This window comes from Passer domesticus, chromosome 1, assembly GCF_036417665.1.
Source record: "Passer domesticus isolate bPasDom1 chromosome 1, bPasDom1.hap1, whole genome shotgun sequence".
Lineage (NCBI taxonomy): Eukaryota > Metazoa > Chordata > Aves > Passeriformes > Passeridae > Passer > Passer domesticus.
In genome coordinates, this window is record NC_087474.1 from 89,456,326 (window position 1) to 89,475,369 (window position 19,044).

General features: G+C 41.6%; 2 protein-coding genes and 1 long non-coding RNA gene across 21 annotated transcripts in view; 2 read left to right on the top strand and 1 right to left on the bottom strand.

Annotated features, from left to right (window-relative positions):
• SNRNP48 (small nuclear ribonucleoprotein U11/U12 subunit 48) overlaps window positions 1-3,913 on the top strand; it is a 42,948-nt gene extending 39,035 nt beyond the window's left edge. For 6 of the 10 annotated variants that reach the window (XM_064428598.1, XM_064428563.1, XM_064428607.1 and 3 more), the window contains 4 exons: window positions 683-804; window positions 1,243-1,358; window positions 2,531-2,706; window positions 3,633-3,913. In XM_064428598.1, the coding sequence (XP_064284668.1) occupies window positions 683-804; window positions 1,243-1,358; window positions 2,531-2,706; window positions 3,633-3,814 (596 nt within the window). In that variant the 3' untranslated portion in view covers window positions 3,815-3,913. The remainder of the gene's footprint in view (window positions 1-682; window positions 805-1,242; window positions 1,359-2,530; window positions 2,707-3,632) is intronic. The other 4 variants (XM_064428573.1, XM_064428624.1, XM_064428583.1 and 1 more) reach the window with 2 other exon arrangements.
• ROPN1L (rhophilin associated tail protein 1 like) lies at window positions 2,492-13,660 on the bottom strand. 10 transcript variants are annotated; one of them, XM_064428724.1, is made up of 8 exons: window positions 13,229-13,338; window positions 12,156-12,185; window positions 11,093-11,242; window positions 9,454-9,577; window positions 9,127-9,288; window positions 6,515-6,690; window positions 5,461-5,547; window positions 2,492-4,375 (listed from the first exon to the last, which is right to left on the bottom strand). In XM_064428724.1, exons 3-7 carry the CDS (start codon window positions 11,221-11,223, stop codon window positions 5,484-5,486), a joined length of 657 nt encoding a protein of 218 aa, XP_064284794.1. In that variant the 5' UTR covers window positions 11,224-11,242; window positions 12,156-12,185; window positions 13,229-13,338; the 3' UTR covers window positions 2,492-4,375; window positions 5,461-5,483. The 10 variants fall into 10 exon arrangements, with proteins under 10 accessions (XP_064284794.1, XP_064284761.1, XP_064284769.1 ...); XM_064428691.1 differs by having other exon boundaries at window positions 2,492-4,685; XM_064428699.1 differs by having other exon boundaries at window positions 2,492-4,816.
• LOC135305266 (uncharacterized) lies at window positions 13,482-18,849 on the top strand. Its single transcript, XR_010366492.1, has 2 exons — window positions 13,482-13,549; window positions 14,291-18,849. It is a non-coding gene; the product is annotated as an uncharacterized LOC135305266 (long non-coding RNA).
• The last annotated feature ends 195 nt before the right edge of the window (window positions 18,850-19,044 follow it).

A 19,044-nucleotide genomic window follows, 5' to 3' on the forward strand; every position in this document is an offset into this window, starting at 1 on the left:
TGTGTATCTCAGTGGATGGATCTTCTGTCTTTGCTGCAGCTGACTCCAGGTTGCTTAATGTTGCCAATGTGCTGTGCAGCTTGGAACAGTTATTTGCTGTAGGACATGATGAGATTAAAGATTGCTTAAGAGTAAAAGCTGAACAGGAGAGGTTGGCAGTCATCCAGGTGAAGCTCTTGAGCAACATACTTTGGTGTTGGTCTGGGACCTCTCATCCCTGTTGAGTCATGCCAGTTTGTAACTACCAAGTGCAGCAAAAGCATTTATGTCACCCTGCAGGCCCTGCTGTGCCTAGGAGATGTGACAGCGCTTGTCATCTATGCAGATAACTTTTTAACAGAATCTGGCTTTCTCCTTCTGTATCTTACTGTAACACTGACTTTGAAAACATGACTTGTATTTAGAAGGCATTTGACCAAATCACAAGACTGTATATTGGTGTGAATCACACTTTGGAGACTGAGATCACATGACAGAGTCTGCTTAGTGGCTCTTTACTTGTGTGTAAACAGCCAGCAAGAAGGTTGGAGGAGGAAGCTTGAGATAAATTCACCATAGTTACTAAATACAGGAGGAGCTTGAGAAAGAGCACGATTATTTTATGTTCCTGAATGTACAGGCCTGCATACCTACAGGTGCTAACATCCTGCTAATCACTGTTTTACTCTCAATTTTTTGCTAGATGATAGCCAGAAAGGTCCGAAGTCCCACCTTGAAATTCTGGCTGAAATGCGAGATTACAAAAGGCGGCGGCAATCATACAGAGCTAAGAATGTTCATATAACAAAGAAGTCCTACACTGAGGTGAGATCAGGAAAAAAAGGCTTTTTTGGACAAAAGTGCTTGTTATATATCAGCATAAACAATTATATACTTTTTCAAAGACAAATCATGTGTCTTTCTCTGCTTCTTGTACCCTGCTTTGTTATTGTTGCAAACTATAGAGGAATGGATTTGGTTTATTGCAGCAAGTTACAAATAATGAACATTTCTAACTGCTAAGTTTTGAATGTGAAAATGTCAGCAGCATATAGCTCACTATCATAAAATGGTGCTATTTGAATTTATGCTGAAAGATTTTTCTGCAAATAAGACTTTCCATTCAAACATCTGATGTACAGGGTTTGGGGGAGATTTTTGTGAGGTTAGGGTTTTTTTGAGATGTTTAGACTTTTAGTGCTTACACACTTTTGTTCAGGCACTACCATGACGTGTTTGTTTTTAATATATCTTAATCTCCAGGTGATTCGGGATGTGATTGGTGTGCATATGGAAGAACTCAGCAATCAGTGGCAGGAGGAGAACAGGTTGGATAATGCAGAGATATGTGAAGGAGGGAAGTCGAAATCTTCAGGAAGGTATGCCACAGCTGACAGCTTCTTTAGGCATGAAGCAGATTGTAATTTTATCTTACCACCTTCTTCTAATACTACACCCCAACATTATCTGAGTCATATGCACAGTTTATTTTATACTGATTCTATTAAGTGTTGCTTGAGAAACTCTGCGTGCATGAAGGATGGAGAAACATAAGTATCTTTCTTTCAGAGGTAAGTAGGTTAGTTGCAAGTGATTCAGCTGAACAGGTAGTTTCTGGTGGAGCTGGGGATGAATACTGCTCCCTCTGTGCCCAAATATGTGTATATGTTGTAGCTGGTTAAAGAAGGACACTTGGAAATACAAGTACACAATTTCTTACCCTTCCCAACCACATGACATGTGCTAGATATGTTACACCTCAGAGTAAAGGTTTCCAAAACATAGTAAATATGGGGAGGCTTTACAGTTCTTATCCCTGCAAATGCTGCTGTGGGAGGGTGTTTTAGCTATACATATTTCTGCTGTGTCAAGCAACACTGCACACCCTTCCAGATGTATGTCACTGAAGTAAACATGAAGTCATGACCTAGTGGTTTCCTATTTGTGCCTCTTCAGCAGGTCTTTGAGAGAAGAATGTTTTTGAAACACACTATTAAGTGACACTCTGTACCCAGCATTAAAATGAAGATGAATGCATGTCAGAGCACTAGAATAGTCTGCCCAGGGAGATCCTAGAGTCTCCCTGTCTAGAGAAATTCAAAACCCACCTGAACATGTTCCTGTGTAACCTGCTCTAGGTGACCCTGTTGTGGCAAGGGGAGTAGATAAGATCTCCAGAGGTCCCTTTCAACCCTAACAATCCCATGATTCTGTCAGATCAGGACTTAGGTTCTCCAGCTGTAGGTTGCAGCTTAAGACAGATGCTTGAAGAATTAAAGATTTGTAGCAAAACAGAGTGAACCCCTTCTACTGCCTCCTGTTTCACAAGCAGAGGTGTTAAGGAACAGGAAATTGGATTACATAGAGTGCTGAGATACACACGAGATGTGCACATGGACTTTGGGCCTCTTTTGGGAAGTATTGTATTTCTTAGACAGAAGACATATCTTTTATTAAGCCTGTCTTACATCGGTAGTATGTCACTATATTACAAAACTGGTACTGGAAACAGTGAGTGTGAAACTGTTTTTATTGATTAAAATCACTTAAGTTTATTTTCAGAAGGGAAGACAGGCGGTCAGCGTCAGTGGACTCTCGGCAGTCTGGGGGAAGCAGTAAGGATACGGAGTGCACGAGACACAGGAGAGACACCAGCAGGAGTCCAAGTAAACGAAGGAGGAGTCGGGAGAGAGGCAAAGACAGAGACTCTCGGAGAAAAAGAGAGAGGTGAGCAGAAACAGTGACAGCAGACTCCTGCTTCCCAATCAGGCTGCTGTAGCCATTTTCTATGAGAATTTAGTGCAGAGGTTGAGCATGTCTAGTCCAATTAAAAAGCTAGGCTAACATCATGTGCAGTATGACAAGCCAGTGGTATGAGGCTACTAATACTAAACAAAACATACTGTGAGATCACAAACTGTGATCCAGACTTCAGAATTTACAGTCACATCTGAAAGGTGACACTTTCTGCAGCATGCTTTCAGGGCTACAACAGTACTGTAACAGGCTGTTGATTTTACTCCTTGATCAATATGGTTAAAGGGACAGTATGTTTCTCATCCACAACTAAGTGCCTGTCATGTCTAATGCTGATTTCTGCTCTAGATCTTAATAAATAGTATTATTTGTTTCACTAGTATGCCAACATTAACTTTTCCATATTAGATGCTTCAAAACAATGCTGTTGCTCTTCAGTACTTTTGCACATACAATTTAGCAAAAGAAAACAAACCTAGGCCACACCTTGTAATACCATCAACAAAGACATTTACATCTGCAGGACCACAGGTGTGTGGGACCCTGTGTTTGAGCAGACATGCGGACTGTTGTGCAGAAGAAATGCTGCCTTGCCCCTTGTGTTTGTGTAAATGCATTACTAACTGTGTGGATGGCAGTGATGGCTTGTCTCAAAGCTGGCTTCATTACTCCATGATGCCATTCATCCTAATCGAATTGCCACTCTGGCACTGCATGAGAAGGCGTGGATTAAAGCAGCACAGAAAAGAAACTCTCTAAAAGCAGTTTACTTTCTTTCCTTAGAGGAGGACATGACTACATTTAATGAGACCTTTCCATTTTCCAAGTTGTTTTTTTCTCTTCAGATTCTCACTCTGCACCTAACAGCCCACACAATGTTTATGTTTTTGTTTCAGGGATGAAGACAAGTATTACAATCACAAAAGAAGAAAGTAGGAACAAGAACCTGATGATTTTGTTTGTCAGCTGTTCAAAACATAACTTCCACAAGAACTATTGTTACTGCTGTTTTGCCCAAGACAGTAAAGGTGTGCATATAATATTGGTGTTGAGTCACACCTGTGCTGCTTGGAGATGAAAAAGTGCTACAATTTGTCAGGATGGAAGTAGTATATTTCAAATAATGTGTAAATCTGTAACATTTATACATCTGTTAATAAATTATATTGATCTCTCATGTATTTGAGTTATTCTGACAAGGCTAAATAATAAAATTTATGAGAGGTTGTACTTTCTGGCCTTCCTGGCCCATAAGTAGTGGATATAGAACAGAGCTAATCCCTGGAGCCCAGATCAGTTACACACAGGGAATGCATGAAGAGAGCTCCCCCTCCTACCTAACACTGTTACCCCTAGGTGACATTGCCTACTTACAGCATGTACCAGAGGGCAGATTTCAGAGTTCTCCAACAGGATAAAACATCTTCAACTGCAGCTGGTGTTAAATGGACAATAACACAAAATTGAAGTGTTCCCAGGCTCATGCTCAAAGAAAATTCAGATCAGTACAAGCTGGAAAGGGTGATGAGAATGTAGGTCTCCACAGAAGCTAGGGAGGAGGTACCAAGGACACTTGGAATATTTCTGAGTACCATATTCAAACAGCAGGTGCATTTCCTTCCAGCAGTAACTAGGAAGACTAACATACAAATGTTTTATAGAGGTTGATAAAACAGACTTAAAACATGCAGATAGATATAAGTATGTACAGTTCCGTTAATTCCTCACACAATCTACTTCAGCAAGGTCAATCACCATCAGCCAAGCTTGATTCAACAAAGTAAATAACTATAAGAGAACAAGATCCATCTTTCCTAAAATACTTCTGTTTGTTCAATGTGCCAAGAGAGGGCATTTCATGTTGCTCCTGGTTGTGGCCTTCTCAGTCAAAGGGAATCTTTCCAGTTTTACTGTAGCCTCTAGTACTCTCTCTCATACCTCAGTTGTTTCTGCAATTAAGTGTGATTATCTGTCACTAAATATTTGGTCTAGTTTTGATGGACTTAGGCTTCTATACCTGCTAACCAAACAACTCTCTGTCATATATTCCTCACATATGTGATAAATGCAGTAGCTTTACCTGCCAGAAAACAAGATACATTTTAAAACATTTATTTAGACAAGTTTATCCAAAAATGAAAAAAGGTATTTAAGTTCTGAAAGGGTTCTAATTAGAGAGAAAACAATATGGAACCACTGCAGTCCTTGCACTGGTTTTGTCTACTAGCTCAGCCACAGGGTTCTCATTAAGTTGTTTCAGTAGGGCCTGGTAAAACAGTTCAAATAGCACATGTCCAGGCAGACAAGGTAGTCCAAGGACCAGCTGTATTTGTGCCAGAGTCAAAATGAAGTCAGAGCTACCAGAAGCATAATGAGAAATGCTCCAGTTACAGCTGCCCTGGCTTAATTCCATGTTTTACTTAATAATTTATCAAATGTAAGTAGGAAGCTCGGTAACAAAACAACTTTTGCTCAATTCAATATAAGCAGATGGGTGAAGGGGTCGCTCCCTAGGGGTGGCCATCGGTATCGGAGAGGCTGGAGAACAATATAACCGTGTATTATTGAACGAACATCCCCCAAAGGACCATCTCAAGAGCAGGACAAAGAAAAGGAAATGCCAGAGAAGAGGATCATGTTGTTCTGAAATGTGCGAATTACGGTACTTTGAACACAAATTATTTTCTCGAACTTATTTATTCCTTCTTTTGTTTTTCCTCTCACCTCATGCTGAAGAGTAGGGTTGATCAATAAAATATGAAGGAGTATGGCAGGAAGTGTCTGATCAGCACCATGCCAGAGTATTTGTCCCTGGAAAGGAATAAACCAAAAATTTTAAGTGTCACTTTCACATGGTAAATCCTAGTGTATTGGAAAATATACAGTTTAGGACTATATGAAATGCAAGAAAAAGAGGCAATGATTAAAAAGTGGTTCTTACTGAAAAACTGTCAAATTTTACAACTAATGATGAAAAAGTTCATTTGTGTGCTCTTGTTTTGGAGCTCCCATGAACTTGGAGCTGGTGGCAATCTAAGGCAGTGTATGGAGTTTGCATGGCAATGCTTTTTGGGGGGCAGGTGGGGGTCACAGTGGTGCCCTCTGTGAGCTTCTGAGAGAAGCTTCCCCCACCTTCTAGAGAGCCAATGCCAGACAGCTCCAGGACAGACGCGCCGCTGGCCAGGGCTGAGCCCAGCAGCGATGGTGGTAGCGCCTCTGAGGCTGTGTCAGCCACCATGCACAGAAAGAACAGTTCCAGAGAGATGGTGGGAACAGTTAAGTGTCTGTAGGCAAACATGCTACACAGGCAACACGTGGAGGACAAGCCTGTTACAGATCTTTTTTAATTGGTGTAAGTGCATTTTGTGTGACCTATGTGTGACTATGGATACAATGAGAGAGCTCCTAGTCTCTCTCTCTGATTTGTGATCTATGTTCAATCAAAGAAACAGCCCAGAGGATGCTGCTGGTTCCAGAAGCAGGAATATGCACATGTTACAAGCCTGTATATAATAGCTTCCTACACAGAAAATTATACCACCCTACACAGACTTCAGAATTTCAGAGAAAAATGGATAAATAACAATTTATCTTTTAACAGTGCAAATGCTGAAGTTGACAAAAAATAACTCAGCATATTTTTGATACAATCTTAGTCAATCCTTACTCCTGTCATCATGGCTATGCCCAAAAGAAAATGGACTATTCATCTGAAATTAAAGGCTTATGGAGAACCCAGAGGCAATTGATACATTAAAATTCAGAGATTTTCACTTACGCTTGTTCTCTAATTCCATCGAGGAATACATTAGTTTCCGTCTCTGATATCTCTCCATCAATACTGGCCAAATACGAATAAAGGAATGAGAATGTTTCAAAGGGAATTCGAGCTGCGCCGCCTTCTGGGTCTCTTGTTAGGATCTCACAGGCCTGTTTCATTGAACTCAGTAAGGACTGCAGGGGGTTCCAGAAAGAAAGGAAAAGGAAATGAAAGGAAAAGTGTCAGAGCCATGAACATCCTTGCATATCATGGCAAAATCCACGCTGTAAGCCACTAAAAAGGAGGGTAAGTGAGATGAAGGTGTTATCATCGTTGCCTAGCTTTAAACCCCAAATTTACTCTCTAGTGCAAGCCCAAGGATGAAAACAATAATGTAGTTCTAGTAGAGACAGGAGTAAAAAATACCAGAATCTTGTGACGGTTAATGATTGCATAGGGTAATGTGAGCTCTCTCTCCATTAGGGCCAAATTGCTCTGCTCTGCTACTGTAAAAGCTCCAACGTCACTGTATCTAGTAACAGATCTTTTTGTGTGTGTGTGTATATTACCTCAATGGTTCTAAATTAATTCTCAGCAGCAGTTAAGACAGATAAGTCTACAACCCCAGCAAATAAATATAGGTTTGGTGATTTTATTATGATATTCTATTATATAATTTTTAGATTATATTTTGGCTGATATTTACTGTTTCCCCTATCTCTATGCAACTTCCATTTTAACAGACAGTAGAAAAAGCACTAAGGCAAAAAGCATGTAAAGAACATTTCAGTTGAGTCAAAGGCCAATAACATCCGAGTTGCCTTTAAAACACATGCCTCAAATTATTAGTTCCAAACATACTTTGAAAAAATCCTTCCTTTAATATGGTGTTGACAATCCAGTGCCCTATGCATGCTGAGCTATACCAGGAAAAGTGTGGAAAAATTCAGCACTGTTCCATTCGGTCAAAGAATTAATTGGATCCCATTAAAGAAACAAACTAACAAAACCACATGCACCATATATATAAAATATAAAAGCACAAAACCAAACCCACACAGGCTTTCTTTAACCTAAGTCTTAATACTTTTCACTGCAACTTTTTCAAAATTTACATTTTCATTAACAAGCAAGCAATGTCTATGTAAAAAGACAGTATTTGATAACAGTAGAATAGCAATACTTAAATAAATTATCTGTTTAAGATATAGAACACAGGCCAGAGAAGTGTCATCTTATAATCCTTTAACTGTTTTACTTAATGTATCTCCTCCCTGGAAGGCTTCTCAGGGAAAAGAGAGGCAGCTGACTCTATGCTGGCCAACTCTACATTTTGCATTTAGCTACCCCTCTACTGCCCTTTCTGGTCCTGCCATCCCAAACTGCCACGGTCTCTCTCTCTCACAACACAACCAAGTTATTCAGATCCATTTTGCCAGCTTTGAAAGACAATTTAGCAGGTTACCTGTGTGGTCATTTCTCCTTTTGTAAAGGCTTTTGTAAAAATGCATTGATGCTTTACAAAAAAGATACTTCAGACTGGTGCTCTTAAGAAATTCGTATTTGTCTACTCTTGTATCTCAACCGTGACCCTACTTGACTGTGAACACAGTTTATAGCTGCAGGAAATGAATGTAAATTTCTCATCTATGTCTTTCTCTCTGGTTTAGGAAACTGAGATCTAGGTTTCATTATGTAGTACAGAAATGAAATAATTCACTTAATATCCAAAAGGATGGTGAGATTGTGAAATTTAGTCTGTCTAGCTCCATCAGAATGATGTTCCTGTGACTCCATTTTTGGTTTTGGTTTATTTGGGTTTTTTTTTGCTGGTGAGAGGGGTTGTTGTTTTTTAGATAAGTAATGTTGCTGTTACTATTTTTAAATGAAGAAAAGAGCCCAAATGACAAGATCATGTTGGGACGGAGACTGGAATCAAGAAATACAAATTTGAAATAGAGACAGACAGACAGATGGACAGACAGATGGATAGATAGACAATTGCACGATTGCATCACCAGGCCAGGTTAACATTCAGGGCTTCCAGATACTGCAACATTCACAAAATATTATTTCACATATATTTTCTTTTTAGTTCCTCTTCTTCCCTACTGTAGAAATCATTAGAAGTATTATACTTTATAAGAACATCAGCTTAATGCATTTTATAATCTTTCATTCTGTTGAAATGCTCTGCTGAGATTTTATTACTGTCATTAAAAAAATTAAGTGCAGCTGTAGTAACATTAAGTGCTGCTGAGAAAATTTAATTGGCTACACAATCAATTAAAAATTGGTTCTTTCATTTCTCCCTTCAGTTCTCCTCCATGGACATTTACACTGATGCCATCAGCATCATTCCTCCATCACCCTGTCTCACACAGGACAAGCTCCCTGCAGACACACTTGCTCTTCCATTGAGGACTTAGCCATCCTTCTGGTTAAGCTCCCCCGACCAAAATCTGATGGACAACTGAAGTAAACACGCAAGCCACTTTACCAGCTGCTGCAAAAGCAATCACCATTCCCCAGATCCATCTGCATTAATTATTCTATGGTCTATCTTGGATAATTACAGATCCTAGGCAACCACTTGTGTTTGGATATGAGGGCTCCTGCTGTGAACGTACCCCACCAAGCACGCTGCACCCAAGTGCCAGAAACTTCATCCATTCCACCTGCTCGCCAAAACTGTCCAATTGCAGGATAGCTTCCAGCTGCTCCTCTGGCAAGCCCAAATGCTTCCATTTTTCTCTCAGTTCTGCAATGGTCACCATGCCTTTGGAGGAAAGCTTTGAACAAAATCATGGTACCACAGTAAGAACTCCGAAAACCAGAACAAATTTAAGAACACAGTGTCTCCCCAAAATACTTCAAATACTTGACAGTCTCTCTTCGCAGCCATCCCCAACACATCAGCATTCCTCAATAGCACTGTGATAAAGAACAGCTTATACCTGTTTGTGCAAGACCTTAAGGAGTCCTGGGGTCAAACCAGCATCTTTTTTCCCTGTTGTTAATGGCATTTCGAGCCTCTCCTTCACAGGAAGGGGTTCACCTTTAGATAAGGCTGAAAAATACCTAAGTGAATGGGAAGAGCAACACACCTCAATGCCCATGGCCATTACAACTGCACAGAAGTAAATGCTTTTACAGTTCAGTGTAAGAATCTGCAGGCTCCCCTACAGGAGCAGCAGCACCTGGTAAGCTGCCTACATGCACAACTCCCATATTCCTGTGCCCAAATCCCACAATCTTTAGACTTTACTTGCTCCTTTTCATAACACTCTGATAATTCCTAAGGCATTTAAATTATTTTGTGCATGATATATTCAGCTCTTTTGATTGATGAACATGAGGACTTACCTGTTTAACACTCCCCTCGTGCACTACCCAAAATGTACATCTGCCTATTCACATTGCAACTCTCTCCTCAGCATTTCTGCTATTTCTGCCCACTCCAAAATAAAATTTAAGAGTAGAGCACAAAGGGCATTGGATGCACATCCTTTTAGTTATAAGGTTGCCTTAAGAGCTGCCTCTGCCTTAACTGGACAGCAATTGAATTGTGCAAGAAAAACTCAGTTTTTATTCAGGTGTATCTAATTTACAAGTTTCTCCACTTGTCCTGCCTCATCTGCCCTGGTCATCCCTGTCCATGTCCAGGCTATCCCATGCTGTGCAAATACTTGCTAAAATACACAGCAGGCAGCACTCCAGAACTGAATCAGTGTGACTATAAAAACAGATGCATGTACAGATAACACCAGGGCTATTTTTCAGCCAGATCCAGTTCCTTATCTGATTATTCACAGGCACAAACACTACAACACTGGCAGCACGTGTGAAGCTGGCTTTCTCCAACACTGCAGTGGCAACAATTCAGCTTCAGATTATTTTCTTTTTAACAGACAAGCCAGACTCCAGCCTGGCTTGTGTTAACAGCCTCCCCTCCCTCACATGGTACAATCCCACCAGCTGAGAGCATCTCGCAGATACCTTTCAAGAGCTTGCCCACACAAATTATAGAGCAGGAAAAAATTATAGTCAGCAGTTGAGGTAAAAAAAAAAAAATGTTAAAGGTGAAACACTTAAACATCTAAATGAACTTTATGGCAAAAGATTTATTATGCTGATTATCACTCCAAAAGTGCAATTTTTCAGGCACTTTTCCCAGAAAGAAAGAAGAGAAACCTAACCAGGCTTAAGAATTAAAAAGCTAATGTCTATTTTTTCCTTTAAATTCCAAGAACTGAATCTCAGATGAGAGAAGAAAAACCAAACCAAACCAAAAGGAAAAAGAGCTGGTCTTTCAGGTAGAAAAACTAATAACAAAAATCAAATTAAGATGCATTTTGCTGTATGGAAATCCAGCTATTTCAGAAGTAAGCCAGCCCTAAACCTCAAGGAAACAGAAAATAAATAAAATACCACACTATTTTAAAAGGTTTACATGCTGCATTAGTAGACAGAAATGTATATGCAATGTATATGCTGATGCAATATTCAAAGTTATGTCCACTATACAATAAAGAGGAGATGAAGTTTTGAGAGTCCATGCACAGCTCTCTGTTTTTAGGTGAACATCATACTTACGCAGCTGCCCACTGCAAAACATCAAAAGGCTGAGTCCTAATAGCAGCTTTAGTAAATTGCTTCAAAATATCAGGAAGCTCTGGAGGTATTTTGATCTGCTGAGCACAGAACATGGTTTCTGGAAGAGGCATGGTGTCCAGTCACAAGGACCTGAAAGAAATGAAACAGCAGTGCACAGATGCAGAATGTGAATGAAAAACTGTGTGTGCACATGGGAGTGAACAGTGCCTGTCTCCACATTCCCACCTGTCCTACTCAATAGCTGGGGCTGCTGGAGAGCTGACAGACTTGGAAGGGTAAACAGACAAGCCCTGCATGGCTCTAAAAACTTCATGGCTACACCAAGCAAAACACAAAAGCTTGGGCACCAATACCAGCTGGGTGAGAACTACTACTTTAACAGGTGACTTCAGATAGTTTTAAACTGATTTTTCTGCTCAAACCTACCACAACAAAAATCTGTAAAATTGGTAGTCCTGACAAGTCATACCACACATGCCAGCATGAAAGGTATCTACATTGATAACTCACTACTGCACACCAAGGAAAATCTTGGCATTTTTGTACAGATGCCACAGTATGCAGATGACCAAGCTTCTACTGTGTTTATGTATTGAAAAATGCTGTAGCAAAAAGTTACTAATTTGTGCTCACGACAGACTTTACATCAAACAATTACAAACAGAACATTCATGTGTGCTGCAAGGACATATTGCACTTTGCTCATACAGCTGTGTATGCAGCAGCTACAGGTGTGTCTGTCTCATTCAGGATTTAACTCATTTGTTACTAGGAAGCCTGTTCCCCAGGATCCAAAAGAAGGGACAGAGATAGGCTATTATATGGTTCTTCTCCCATAGTGATGGAGTGGATTTGGTGGGAAACTCTTCTTATCATTCCCAGGACAAACTATGGCATGCTTAAGTTGATTTAGCAAAAAGAACCTAAAATGGTTAGTTGTTTGCAGAAAGGAGGAGCAGTAAAAGCAACAGCATTAAGAAGGTAATCAGGAATCATGTAACAAAATCCTTTATCCCTTTAGACTTTTTGAAGATAAGAGTACCTGGCAGGTGGCTTTCTCACGTGAACTTTCCTGTAGTGGAAAAGAAAAAAATTAGAAGTTAGCAATAGAGCAATGTAACTGCTGTGACTCAAGGCTCCTTTGAGGATCAAACCATATTTAGAACTTTATTTATGGAGAAATGCAGACAGGGTACAGCATCTTCATCACTCCAATGCAGCCAATTTGCATCAGGAACAGACTTCAAAGTGCACATTTAATTACCAGATTGGTCACGAGCTTTCAGTAATGATTCAAAAACATAGCTCTAGCTAAGGAGTACAGCTGAAGGAAAAAAAGCTGAGGATTTCAGGACAACAGAAAAACTCTGAGGAAGGAATACAGCTGTGTGTGCATGTACCCCTGGGAAGTACTCAAACAAAAGAATAAAAATAAAATCGGGGGAAAAATGCAGTGCAAGAGCTGCCTTTCTACAGTAAGGCATTAATCACAGAGTCTCACAGAAGGGCAGAGGTGGCCAGAGACTTCTTGGCGGTCAGCTGGTTTGACCCCCGGCACAACCGATGAGCAGGGTGCCAAAAATCCATGACCAGGTGTGTTCCAAGAATCTCCACGGATGGAGACTCCACACCCTGCTGGGCAACCTGTGCCACTGCTTGGTCACCCTCACAGGGGAAAAAAAAGAGTTTCTTGATGTTCAGAGGGAACCTCCTGCACATATACATACACACACACCTAATGGTCAAAGAAAAGCACAGCTAGGTCAGGCAGCCTCCACACCCCTTCACCACCGTCGCTCTGCCGTGGTTTACTCTCGCTAGAGACAAAGATCAGCTCATCACTTTCACTTCCTCTAGCTAGCTCTAATTTTCTATTCTTTTCCTTCCACGCACCCCAAGCCAGCCCCAGGTGTTCAGGAAACAAGGCCGAGGCGTGTCCGCACACAGCTGGGACTGGCCGAGCCCCGGGCGGGCAGCGGCCCCGGCGCGGCCCCTCGTAGGCCGGAGGGAGCCCCAGGGCGGCCCACGGCCCCGGAGCCCCGCACGGCCCCGGGGCCCCGCACACCCCCGGCGGCCGCCCCGGGGCTCGGGGAAGGCCCGGACACCGCCCCTCACCTGCCCCGCTCCGCGGCCCCGCTGCCCCGGCAACGCGGAGGGACGGGCCGGGGCGGGGGAAAGCTTGACGGCGGCGAGGTTTAAAGGGCAAGAGCAGCTCCTGCTTTGTATGAACTTTCGAGAAGGCCCAAACCATGGATGGGGGGATTGAGTCTACCGTTCGTCAATTGGCAGACGCAGCCTGCAAGGGGGGTCGGAGTAGGCTGGGGGCACAGCGGCTGCACAGGAGCCAGCAGCGGGCCCAGGCGGCATCCGGCCTGTAACAGCAGGAGCGGGGCCAGCAGGATGAGGGAAGCGATTCTGCCCCTGTACGCGGGCCTGGTGAGGCTACACCTCGAATCCTGTGTCCTCTCACTTCAGGGAGGAACTGGAGGGTGCTGGAGGGAAGGGTGACAAAGCTGGACAAGGGCCTGGAGCCCAAGTCCTGTGATGAACAGCTGGGGAAGGTAGGGGTGTTTAGCCTGGAGGAGGAGAGTCTCAGGGGCAACCTCTACAACTGCCTGAAAGGGCAGGTGAGGGTTGGCATCTTCTCTCAGACAACCAGTGACAGAGTAAGGGAGCATAGCCTTAACCTGTGGCAGGGGACATTAAGGCATTTTGGTTGGATATTAAGAAGAATTTCTTTACAGAAGGGGCAATTAGACAATGGAAGGGTCGATCCAGGGAGGCGGTAGAATTACCATCCCTGCTGGTGTTTAAGGAAAGGCTGCATGTGGCACTTAGCACCGTGGGCTAGTTTCTAGGCTGGTCTTGATCTCAGGCATCTTTTCCAACTTGATTCATTCTGTGATTCTGTGAACATCTTGGCACCATGGAAGTGGCAGAGCCCATGGTGGGGAGGCCAGTTCCTGCAGGTGCCTGGGTCCCTGTAGCCTGCTGGCCCCGGCATGTCCCCTGGCCACAAGGATGCTCTACTGGGTTAGCAGTGTTAGGGTGGCACATCCATCTTGCCTTTGGTATTCTTGCACCTCTTTTCCTGGCTTGGATGAAATAAGAAGAAATGCTGAGTGAGCTGAAAAAGAGACAGGGCAATGTATTCACAAAAATTCCCTTTACTCGCAGCAGCTGCTGCTTCCAAGGACAGTTCAGCCACAAGCAACCTCTGGTTGACCAGTACTGCTGGTCAGACTCCACAGTCCTGGACAGTCAGGATAGCAGCACCACTGAGAGTCTGCCACCACCAAGAGCAGCTTCAGTAGCTGCTGGTCCAAACTGACATCATGAGGAAGTGTGGGCTCTCCCACTGCTCCAGAATGTGAGGAACCAAAGTGCCCTCTCTGCCAAAGTCTTCTTTCCACTGCAGATAAAAACAGCACCAGAGGTAACCTGACTGGCATCAGGTAAAGACACCAGCACATCTCTTGGTTACAAAGCAATACCCCTCCTGTACCTTCTAACACGGACTGTACACAGCCTGAGCACTCAAATCAACATGGTAATAGGATTATTCACTTCAGAAAGCCTTCACAAGCCATTGCTCCAAAGAACCTTGGGTGCTGCATGCTCCAAACAGGCCAAGCAGTTACTGCAGAAGCACACAACCTTATTTGAAGCCAGGCCTTTTTAATCCACATTATGTCCGTGCTGATAAACATGCAAGGCCATGCAGGACAAAGATAAAATGGTGTGCTCTGGAAAGCAATAAACACACATTTTAGCAACTGTTTAATCTTTCATAAAACAGGAATACTTAGCATAAGCTACAGGCTAATTATTTGGCCTCAAAATACTTTGCAGATTCCTGTAACTAATGAAAACAGCAAACTTCTGACATATAATGATATACATTTCTATCCTTTAGTTGTTTCAAAGCATCTACTCATTTAAGAATACTAGAGCAGGAAAGACATGAAGAAAACGTTATCCTGCAGGAGCCTACAGAAGAGAATTCAATTAAACTGATTTCACAGTGCAAGTTTTCAAAGGTGCCTAGTGATAACAGATAAACAGCAAGATGCTGCTTATCTGTGGTCATTGCACACACTCGAAACTATCCCTAATACTATCCCTAGATGCCATACTCTTAATTCTTCCAGCAATTTGGTCCAGTGCAGTGAAATCATGCATAAAGCTGCCACACTGTATTACGGGAAAGAGCAGCATGTAGGTGGATTTTTTTTTCTGTATTTAATGAAATATATTTTCACAGAATCACAGACTGGCCTGGGTTGGACCTTAGAGATCACCTAGTTCCAACCCTCCTGCCACAGGCATGAGCACTTTCACTAGACCAGGTTACCCAGAGCTCCATCCAACCTGGCCTTGAACATTTCCAGTGATGGGGCATCCACATCTTTTCAGGGCACCCTGTTCCAGTGTCTCCTCACCCTCACAGTAAGGAATGTCTTCCCAATATCTAATTAAACCTACTCTCTTTCAGTTTGAAGTCACTCCCCCCTTGTCCTGTCACTACATGCTCTTGTAAATACTCTCTTTATATGAATCTATGCTGCTTCCTAGAAGTATTTCCTCCCACTGTATAATACTGAGTCTTGTATATAAAGAACATTTAAAAGTATATCCATGGGTGCAATTGTTGCTTTATTGCAGCAATGCCAGAAATGCTGCTATAAAGCAGCATATCTAGAATTTCTGCTGCTTCCTACTTCCATGACTCCTACTAACAACTAGTCAAAATATCCCATGGACTCTCCATTCTAATCCAGCAGTATATTTAGATCCATCACATTTCTTACCTAACCCTAGCAAGCCACTTAGACAATTTGTATCTGCTGAACATGGCACACCAGTGCAGCTCTGCACTATTGAGGTTCTAATACAGAAACTCTATCCAATATAAATACAAGAGCTCTGCAGTGTTCTCTGGCTTTGTAAGCAACAAGGAATTCTCAGTAAAACTAGTGTCCTCTTCCAGGAACACAAACAGCCCTTGAAAGGCAAGTAATGTTAAATATCACCCCCTCTTCCCACACTTGATGTAGACACCTCCAGATGTTTGACTTCACCTTATATAGGGGAAAATGCCTCTGCAGCTTTGGTGCTGCCCAGTACTCAACAGGTAGGAGATAATAGCAGATAAGCAGAAAAACTGATATGCAGAGCTGTGAAATAATTTTGCCATTGCTCCATTTCTTGGTATTATGCTGAGCTCAAAACATTCAGTTTATTTTGAAATGGTATTTGGCCTCCAGAAATACAATCTTTAAAATTTTCCATTATTGAGTAACTTTCTGCATAAAATTTCTCAATTTATGGTTACTTCATAATGAAGAAATTAAAACCAGATGCACAGTTTAAAAAAAAAAAAGCTGTTAACTATGCAATTCTTTAGTTCCAGCTACTAATTAAGAACTGAAATACCACAGTAAGAGAGCTCTAACTTAACATTATGCTTTGTAAAAGCTGTTTCCTCATCTGTTTCAGAAAACAGCTTCTTTTATTTTTCACCCTGAACTTCATTACACTACCAAGATTCAATTTCTTCTTTAATTTTTTATTATTTGTATCATCATTTCTGCCAAGAACCTCACTCATTGCCCAGGCTGCACAGTGGCCATTATTCCCAAGGCACGCAGAACAAGAACACTGATCCTACCACAAAACCTTTCCACTCTGGATGTAAAAACATGGATAGTGACGTCCAAGGAAACAAAATGATGCTGATCAGCACGCCAGGCAATCAAACCCCAGTCATTTGTGATTTGTGAGGTACAGGCCTTTGTGAAGCTTTTTTTTAGAGTTCTGAAGATCAGTGTGGCTGCTGTGAAGATTTTTATGAAGACCTTTACACAAGCATAGGGGAAGGCAAGGAAAGAATTAATGCACTCAGCAGAAAAGTGATGTGAACACTGTAATAGGCTGGACTTGGCATCCTACTGAGGAAGTCACTGACACAAAGCAGTCACAGGTACTGAAGGGCCCTCAGAAACAAACTCAAGTAACTCAGCTTCACTCAATAGAGAGGGGGCAGACAGAGAAGATGCAGAGTTTTAACTATTTTTAATCAATATAAAATAACCTGTTTAAAAACAGTCAAAGCTATGCTGCAATTAACTTTCTTCAATATGCACAAGATAGCTACAGAGCCATCTGACAGTTCTTGGATGAAGGCCTGTGGAACTAACAGTATCAATTCTCAACATACAAAGGGGGGGATACAATTGAGCCAGTACACACCTCCAACCCCTCCAGTCAAGACCAGGGTCAACACAAATTGTGGTGGAAGAGTGCACACACACAGACACACACACGCTTTCCCACCTGAAAAGTAACAGGAGCACACACCACTCTGCATTCACTCCAGCACAGACAGAAGCCACTGGTACAGTGCTCATCAGCTGTGTCAGAAACAGCCACATAACTTACAAGCTTACTTATCAATTTCTATGCCAGGGGAGTACACAGCACACAATAAGGCAAACCAGTGAAATTTAAAACAATTTATAAAATACTGTTATTTAATTCCTGTTCTCTACAACCTCCATATTCTTTCCAAAAATAAAATGAAGAGATGAGATTTCTGAGAAGTTCACAATGGATAGTTCTGGAAACAAACTTCACCTGGGATCTGTAAAGCAGTGCAAATGCTAGCACAACAGTTGGATTCGAAACCAGTCTTCCATTAAAAAAAAAAAAAAGCAAATACAGATACTGTAAGCTACATCAAAATAGCTGCAGTTCACATTGCATGACTGGCCTGATTTGCTATTTTCTTTCATGACTTGTAAAATACCAGAGTAAGAAACAGCACAAAGGCTTTTTCTTAATAAATTTTAATATTAAGACCAATTTGTCTGGATAAAAACAGTTACAAGTACCACACTCCTGCAAATTCTGCATGATGCACAGTAGTGCTTGCAACATTTGAGTGGCAAGACCATTTTGCAACTGTTTGTGAAAGGTATGTCAAAAACAGAATCTTGGCATAAGTAAGAATGTATGTTACCAGTGAATTTATTATTGTGAAAATATATCTGTCCCACAATGTACACCACTGTAAATAATCAAATGCAATATTTATGCACATCAAAAATATATGGGGCGAATATATACTCAGTTCAGCATTAAATCAGCAACAATAAATGAAAAAAATATTTTGGCTATTTTTCTATGATTTCATTTCACTGGAAATTTTCTAATAAATCACTCCAAAGGGTAATCTTTGTGGTTCAAAACCATCAGGATAACAGTAATTCTGTAAAATAGTATGGATCTGAGAGTGACAGCCCAATCCTCCTGCCACTAAGTTCAGATGCATTTGGCTTGTGCTCGCTGCCTTAGAACACGAGTCCAGACACCAAAAGAATGAAGTACCCCCATCACAGCCTGGACCACATTAGCTCATACCATGTCAGATCAGAGATACAACATCAATAAAAGGAGATGACACTTTAAAAGCACCTGCCAGATTCTCAAGTATTAATTATATACACACATGGTAAAGTACAGAATACTGAAGGAGAGTGTACTGAATAGCAAGTTAAATGTTCCATCCATTTTCTCATTACTGCAATGGATATTCACATTTTCCACATTGGTCCAGGAAAGATACTGCAATCTAAGCATGTGATTTGATGCTACTTAAAGCTTTGAGATACTGTTATGTGTTTTCTTTATCTACATAACCCCCACCCCCACCCCCAAATATTACTGCAAAAGAACTCTATCTACATATAGAAATAACACAGACTTGGTTTGGTGGCTCTTGTTTGACTGTGTTCTTGCAAAGAAATCTGCTAACTTTTCCTTGCCTGTTTAATAGCATATGTATTTCCCTGCCCCTCAGGCCATAAATGGTACATGATAAATCACTTCTTCAGTATTATTCCTGTAAAAATTCACAGTGACCAATTCTG